Source organism: Leucoraja erinacea, chromosome 8 (genome assembly GCF_028641065.1).
Source record: "Leucoraja erinacea ecotype New England chromosome 8, Leri_hhj_1, whole genome shotgun sequence".
NCBI classification, from domain to species: Eukaryota; Metazoa; Chordata; class Chondrichthyes; order Rajiformes; family Rajidae; genus Leucoraja; species Leucoraja erinaceus.
The window spans coordinates 64,598,997-64,606,797 of NC_073384.1; the positions used below are offsets into that span (position 1 = coordinate 64,598,997).

A 7,801-nucleotide genomic window follows, 5' to 3' on the forward strand; every position below is an offset into this window, starting at 1 on the left:
ATAGAGATCATAAAATCATGAGGGGAACAGATAGGGTGAACGCACCCCAGAGTAGAGAAACCCAGAATTAGAGGGCACGTTTAAGGTGAGAGAGAAAATATTTAATAGGAATCTGAGGGGCAACTTGGCTGGTGATTATATGTAATACACTGAAAGTGGAAGGAGACGAGTCAGATGTAATAACATCAAAAATACACTTGGACAGGTGCAGGGATAGGAAAGGTTTGGCGGTATAGGGGGCAAACATATACAAATGGGATTAGCTTAAAAAGCATGTTGGTTGGCAAGGACGAGTTGGACGCTAGAGCCTGTTTCCATGCTTATGGCTCCATGACTCTATTTGCTTTGACTTTCCTATTTGTTACACAACAACTGCGAGTCCCCTGCCAGACAAGCTTAGAAGAAGCTGAGAAGCTTCTAGCATATCTCCCTGCCAGGATGTTGATCCCTTTCCAGGTCGGATGCAACTAGTCTGTCTTTTAGCAGGTCACCTTTGCCCCAGAAGGGATCCCAGTGGTTCAAGAAACCTAATCTCCCCCCCCCCCCCCCATCACCAGCTCTTCAGCCATCTGCTTGAGTCCTGCTATAACGACAGCCTCTTGCTCACTGTATATAATCCAAGGACTTCAGAAAGGGGAAGTTGCCAAAGCCATTTTAATCCTGCTTGGCTGGACATTTGTTAAACAGCAGGAAAGATTAATGCTATTTAAAGGGATCACCAGCTACAGAGCAATTAGTTGCTGATTGATTTTTCTGCCGGTTGGTATATCTCTGCAGTGATTTTCTTTTGTTCCAAGTTGTAAAAGCATCTAATGCCCGGTGTAACAAGTTCTTCGGGTCTTTATTGCTCCCGGACAAGTACATCATCAACATTCCCTTGCAATACATTGCATGCCACACTACTGGAAGAAGAAAGAGGGAAAAAGACTCGTCCTCAAAAGGAAACTAACATCAAACACAGTTGGGATTACAAGCAGAGTTTCCATTGCTTCCATGCTGAATATAATTAGTTTATTGTAGAGTTTGTGCAAAGTTAATGACAGCCTCCTCCATGCAAGTGCACGTGTTTTCTGTAGATTTGCCTAATATCTTAAACATTTAATTGTGGAATCTGCAAGACATCTTTTTTCTGCAGGCTGCTGCATTAAATTCTTCATTTAATCCTTCTCCTCAGAGCTCATGTTTGGCTTTGCCTAACCTACCTGTAGGTTCGAACAGTATATTTGTAAAAAAAAAAAAAATACTTGCTCTATTTTTGTTGATACTTGTTAACTCATGGACTCATTGAAGCCAGGAAAGTGTGTGATTTGCCTGTAAACTTCCTTGAATGTTAATGAGATCTAGTTGATTTGATTGTTCAATGCTCCAATTACACACTCAAGACATAGAAATTGGCTCTAAGCAGATTATAGATCCTTGCATTTATTATTATTTTTATTGAAGTGGGTATTGCCAGCCTTTATTACCCACCTAATGGTGCTTGAGAAGATAGTATCTGAGAGCCATTGTCTTGCAGACCTTACGATGAAGCTGCTCCAATAATGCATAGAACTAGAGCGCTCCAGTAATTAACACAAAGATGATAAAAGACCGGTGCAGTTTTCCATGTTAAGATGGAGTGGGACATTTTGAATTTTCAAGTAGTGGTCTGCTATCCTTCTTCTAGAGTTGAAGATGTGTTTCTTCACAATTGTTATAGCTGTATTAATCCAAGCTCCTAAGAGAACGTCAGATATAGCTCTTAGGGCTAACAGAATCAAGGGTCTATGGGGAGAAAACTGGAACGGGATACTGATTTTGGATGATCAGTCATGATCATATTGAATGGCGGTGCTGGCTCGAAGGGCCGAATGGCCTACACCACCTATTTTCTATATTTCTATGTTACTTTCATCAAAGTCTTGATTATGTTCTAAAGATGGTAAAGAAGCATTAGCCTTGAGTGACGTACCGGAAGACTGGAGGATAACCTGGGGAATTAGGAGGCGAGTCAGACATTACATGGTACTCTGTCTCTGGGCTGCACTTAATAGTATCAACAATTAAGCTCCTGGTCATTGGAAACCCTCTAGATGCTGCTTGTCACAGTGCTGTATAGAAAAGCAATCCATTACATAACGTGCAGAAAGTAACTTCATTGTTTAAAAATACAAGAAACATTTAGAAGGAGAGAGACGGCGATATTGCCTGCCTTCTGTACTTGAACTTTGCATCCTTCTGGATTCCCACAGAGAACCAATTGCTCATGAATTTTGTTGTTGGCAAGAAATAATCTGAAGCAGTAACAGGTTTCCCAAAATGCCAAGTGAAAGAAAAGCAATAACATGCCAGTTCATGTTCTGGGGAAATATGGAATCAGTTTGTATATGATTATGTTATAGCATTCACAGCTGAATATGTTGCATTGGAATAATGATTAATTATGCAATAAATGAAGTGGCCACACCATCACCACTCCTATTCAACAAATATCCGATTATAATCAAATTGCTATACTACTGTCTTACCTTTACACTGGTTTTGATCATTGAGTGCAAAGCCATGTGGACATCGTCGTTGCAGGACGCGAGGTAGATTTGAGTATGGCCGTCGAGTAGGAACAGGGACATGAACAGGCGCAAGAGTGGTTAAAGGAACATTCCTACTTTCACCACTACTATTCGTGATAATGATAGCTGTTTTAGGCAGACACAAGTATCCTCCATAATGGTTGATGCATTTCATTTCTCCTTTGCATGCATCAGGAATAGTCTCACATTCATCAACATCTGAAAAACAATTTAAAAAAAAAACACTTAACATGTGAAAAACTATTTTGTAAAGTCATTTTTGCTGCATAGAATCATAGAAACCCTTTCAGAAAGAACAATCCAAGTTCACGCCACTCCCGAAGTCCAACAGTAAGAGTGGGTAAGTCTTGCATATGGCATGCACAGCCTAAAGTTGTAGGACAACTTGTTCTATTTGATTGTGCACACCAAGTTGATTGCATTCATTGAAACAGGGCGGACCACGTGAAGGTTGCAAACTCCCACCCCAGGAGTGGGCATGTTAGACCTATAAATGCTTACTTTTTAAAATATACATGGCCAGGCCATTATGAGAAGCTAGGGAAGAAATTGACTCCCTGTCACAGATATTTGTTTCATTGATAGCCAAGGGCAAGGTGCCAGAAGACGGGCTAACATAATGCCTCTATTTAACAAAGGCTGTAAGAAAAAACTTGGGAACTACTGACTGGTGAGTCTAACATTAGTGGTGAGAAAGTTATTGGATGGGTTTCTGAGAGACAGGATCCAAGGCAAAGAGTGATTAGGGATGATCCACATAGTTTTGTGCATGAGAAATTGCGTCTCCCAAATATTTCTACGTTCTTCGAAGAGGTAGCCAAGAATATTGATGAGGGTAGTACATTGTCTACGTGAACCTTAGCACGGTCTTTGACCAGGTACTGCATTGGAAGCTGGCAAGGAGGTTTAGATCACATAGGATCCAGGATGAGCTAGCCAATTGCACACACAAATTGATTGAAGGTCGGATTAAAGGGTGGTGGTAGAGGTTTGTTTTTCAGACTGAAGATCTGTAACAAGTGGTGTGCCACAGGGATTGATACTGGGTTCACTGTTTACAATATTAATGTGCATGTAAATGGTTAGTAAGTTTGCAGTTGAAATAAAATTGTTGATTGAAAATTGGAAGAATACAGTGAAGAATTTAAACACAACTAGATCTTGATCAACTGGGCCAATGGGCTCAGGTCCTATTACATGGATAGGATAGGTTTGGAAGGATATGGACCAAAGGCTGACAGATGGGACAAGTGTACATGTTGGCTGTTGTGGGACATGTTGGCCGTTGTGGGCAAGTTGGGCCGAAGGGCCTGTTTCCACACTGTAGCACTCTATGACTATGTGGCAGATGGAGTTTAATTCCAATAAATATGAGATGTTGCATTTTGGTAAGACAAACTAGGGCTGGACATACACAGTAAATGGTAGGGCCCTGGGTTATGTCATAGCACAGAGAAACCTAGGGGGTGTAAGTACATAACTCCATGTTTGTGGCAGCATGGGGGGGGGGGGAGGGCATTTGGCATAATGCCTTCTTAATTGTTGAGGGTATTGAGTATAGGAATAGGGATGTCATGATGGAGATGTTTAAGACATTGGCAAAGCCACACATGGGATACTGTATACAGTTCTGGTTGTCCTATTTATTAAGGATGTCATTAAACTGGAAAGTCTCTGGGTTTGGATGGTATAAGGAGAGGCTGGGTCTTTTTCCCTGGAGGCCAAAGGTGACCTTGCAGAGGTTTATAAATCGTTAGGGGGCATAGATAAGATGAATAGCCACAGCCTACCCCTTCCCCTAGGGCATAGGTTTACGATGAGAGAGGAAGGACTTAAAACAGGACCCAAGCAGTAGCTTCTTCACACACCGAGGGTGGTGTGTATATGGAATGAGCACCAGAGGAGGTTGCAGAAGCCGGTACAATTACAACACCTGAAAGACACTTGAATAGGCACACTACTAGGAAAGGTTTAGAGGACTATGGTCCATCGCAGGCAAGTGGGACTAGCTCAGTTGGGCTACTTGATTGGCATGGAGGAGTTGAGCTGAAGAGCCCGTTTCCATATTGCATTACTCTATGACTCTATGTTCACAATGTGGGTCGAAGTGTGAACTAGTAAATCGGAGCAAACACGGGTTCAAAAACACCACTGTGGAATGCAATGTTTGTGTGACTTTCACAAGCCACTTGTAGACCACTCAAGTAGAACCAGGTCTTTGCAAGACATGCAAGTCTCTTTTAAGAGCAAGGTGAAAGGAAACTGTTTGACCAGATACCCAACCTAAGGCTAAGGCTTAATCTAGCTTTAATTTAAAACTTATCCTTTCTCTTCAGATTCCACATCCCCTAATGTGACTTCTCTATCCCAGTCCAAGCCTGAATCCTTCAGCAGACAATCATGACCATACGTGCTTCCCAACCAAACTTTCACGGTCCCAGTCTCCAAAATTTACCATCTCACTCTCGCGCTTATAGCTCTCCCCAAGATTCTTGACCTGGATCTGTGACCAACCTGCTTACCTCTATTGGTTCTGCAATGCGGTGGAGAAACAGTGCATGCATCTATTGTACAGAGCATCTTGGGTTGGACGGTACAGAATTTTGCATTGATAGGCCCTCAGGGGAAAAAAAAAAAAAGCAACTTTCCAGATTCAAATAATTTTTGGACGCATTGATATCCAAGTGCTGGGTGAGTGGCAGGCCAATTTGTTTCTATAACCAAGGAGTATAGATGATGACGAAATAAACAGTGGAAGGACTACAGAGGTGGTTTAATTCAAATTCTTTATTAGCAATTTATTTTCAAAGAGAAATAGTGGAAAAGATGGAATTATCCCTCTTTTGCTTCAAGATGCTGACCAAATAGCATATTAGCTAGGCATCATTCAGGCTTTTTCAACAAAATTGTAAATTATTTTCATGAAATGATAAATGATTTTATTTCCAATTTTTTTTTGCAGATACAGTTTTTGATTTTATTTATGTATTCATCAGATTTCTAATTGCTCATTCATAAATATAACCCAAATTGTACGTCACAATTAGTTTTAGTGCGTTTACTATACAATGTAAAACTTACACAGAAAAATGGACAGGGAAAATAAATCCCAGTTTTTCTAAATGTACTATCTCACCTCTGCACTGTTGCTTTTCAGGATCCCATTGGTAACCATCTGTACATTGCTGTAGGAATATAAAGCAGAGGGAGTATCAAAGTACAGCACCACACTTGCATTAATTGGTAAATAATAATAGTATGCATCATAGCGAGAAAAATCCATTCAAACTAAGAGAATTGCCATTTACTAACCCAGCGATGAATTTGCTGAAGAACAACTGATAAATTATAAAAAGTGTGCACATTTGCGCACAAATGTAAATATATCCTTGCAGCCGAAAACAGTTTTATCATCACATAGTTATTTGTCAATTAAAATACAGTTGTTGATTTCATTTTTAAGTATTTTGTGGTCTTTAAATGTCTGCACAATTCTTAAAGGTGTCTTACCGTGTATGTGGTCGTTTCACCAGTTTCTTGCGAGGATGTACCATGCAACATAAATGTGACCAGCAAATACCATTGCAACATCTTGTATCTAAGTAACAACAATAGCATGCAGTCACTAATAAAATACAAATTCCAACAGTGCTTTATAATGAATGTATTATTTGAGAAATACTTGAAGAACATAAAGGGTGTTTTTACACTCATTTGGAACAAGTTCAAGTTCAATCTAACAACATTTTTACAAGTCTTGACAAGCAGTAGAGAATAGTGTGGAAAACAAAATATTTATGGTTTATAGATCCTTTCACAGGTATTTCTAAATTGAGTATATTTCTATATTTATATTGCATTGTATTCATTGGCTTAAATGTATTCAATAACTTGATAATTTCAAAATTCCCTCCATATTTAAACACAATGTTCCACATATCTGTTATCTTCGGCATTTTCATACATTTCAAAGCCTGTATGTATGAATATCGATTTCCATATTTTAAGTATATTCAGAAAGAGATTGTCAGATATTTAAATGAACAGGCATACAAGTAAAATACAGATACACATGTAATTACAACCAGTATTTAAATTAATTTTATCGCTTACTGAAGGACTATAGAAATATATTTGTATTACCTTTAAAGACCGCGGACCTTCACAGCTCTTTAAATTTCTCTGTTCGAGTTTGGCAGTTTTTTAGAACAGTGTTGTGTGTGTGACTTGCAGTGGTTTATGAGGAAGACTTTGTGCAGCAGTGGTGTTGCTCCCTCTGCAGGTTCACAGACTAACCACGATTCCCGGACTGATAAGAGGAGAGGGAACAACAAACCCTTCAGGAGCAGTTCAACGGGAGTGTCGCTGCAACTGCGGAACCGTCAGGTGATACAACTGCTCGCTGGCTATATAGGGAAGGCAGGCGGGACCAGCAATCGATGCTCATCCCACAACCAAATGGGATTGCTAGCAACCAGTGGCATACTTGTGGGTTACTTTGGAATAGAGAGCAACTGCTTACAACATAAAATGCTTCTGCAAATGCGAGCGATAGATTTTGTTAGCTGCAGTTGGGATAAAATATAAATTAAAAAATCAATTGAATCAATCAATCAATCCACAAAAACTAATCCACGTGTGTGATATTTTCCATTGATTCAGATGCCTATGTATGACGAATGAGCTTAAAAGTTGTTGACATACGTTTCTTGGAATGAGGCGAGAATGAAAATGATCCGACAATGTATCTGAGTGGGCAAGTTATCGGAAGCGCGTTAAAAGGCTCAAGCCCGCAGTTACAGTTCTGAAACGGCCTCTGTTTGCACTGCTCCTTGACTCCGAGAGCCAAGAACAACACGCAGCCTCAGCTCAGCGTGTGGGTGATTTACTACGACAACCTTTGGCTGGCGTAACCGAGAGGTTCATCCAAGCAATGAATAATAAAACACAAATAAACGCGGTGAGCTCAGTCCACCTCCAGCTCGAATACTTTCTGACAAGCGGCACGAGTTCCGGGGTCAGAAAGCCTCCCCGCAATGATGAATGTGCAGGGGTTTTTTTTGTACGCGGAGGGAAATATGGATATTTAAATCAATAAACCACAGGAATGACATGGGGAGATGTTAGCGGCGTGGTTATAGGTGATCTACAATGTTTCACTTGCATCCCATCATTTATCTCACAATTATTTGATGGCATTGTATGTGTCTCACACCCTGGTTTATGTCCGT

The 7,801-nt window shown here is 40.3% G+C and overlaps 1 protein-coding gene across 1 annotated transcript in view; it reads right to left on the reverse strand.

Moving 5' to 3' along the window:
- The window catches only part of LOC129699788 (EGF-containing fibulin-like extracellular matrix protein 1), an 86,586-nt gene extending 79,088 nt beyond the window's left edge, over positions 1-7,498 (reverse strand). The window contains exons 1-4 of the mRNA XM_055639876.1: positions 6,714-7,498; positions 6,081-6,168; positions 5,707-5,755; positions 2,508-2,768 (exon numbers count right to left, since the gene is read on the reverse strand). Of these exons, the coding sequence (XP_055495851.1) occupies positions 2,508-2,768; positions 5,707-5,755; positions 6,081-6,161 (391 nt within the window). The 5' untranslated portion in view covers positions 6,162-6,168; positions 6,714-7,498. The remainder of the gene's footprint in view (positions 1-2,507; positions 2,769-5,706; positions 5,756-6,080; positions 6,169-6,713) is intronic.
- Between the last annotated feature and the right edge of the window lie 303 nt (positions 7,499-7,801).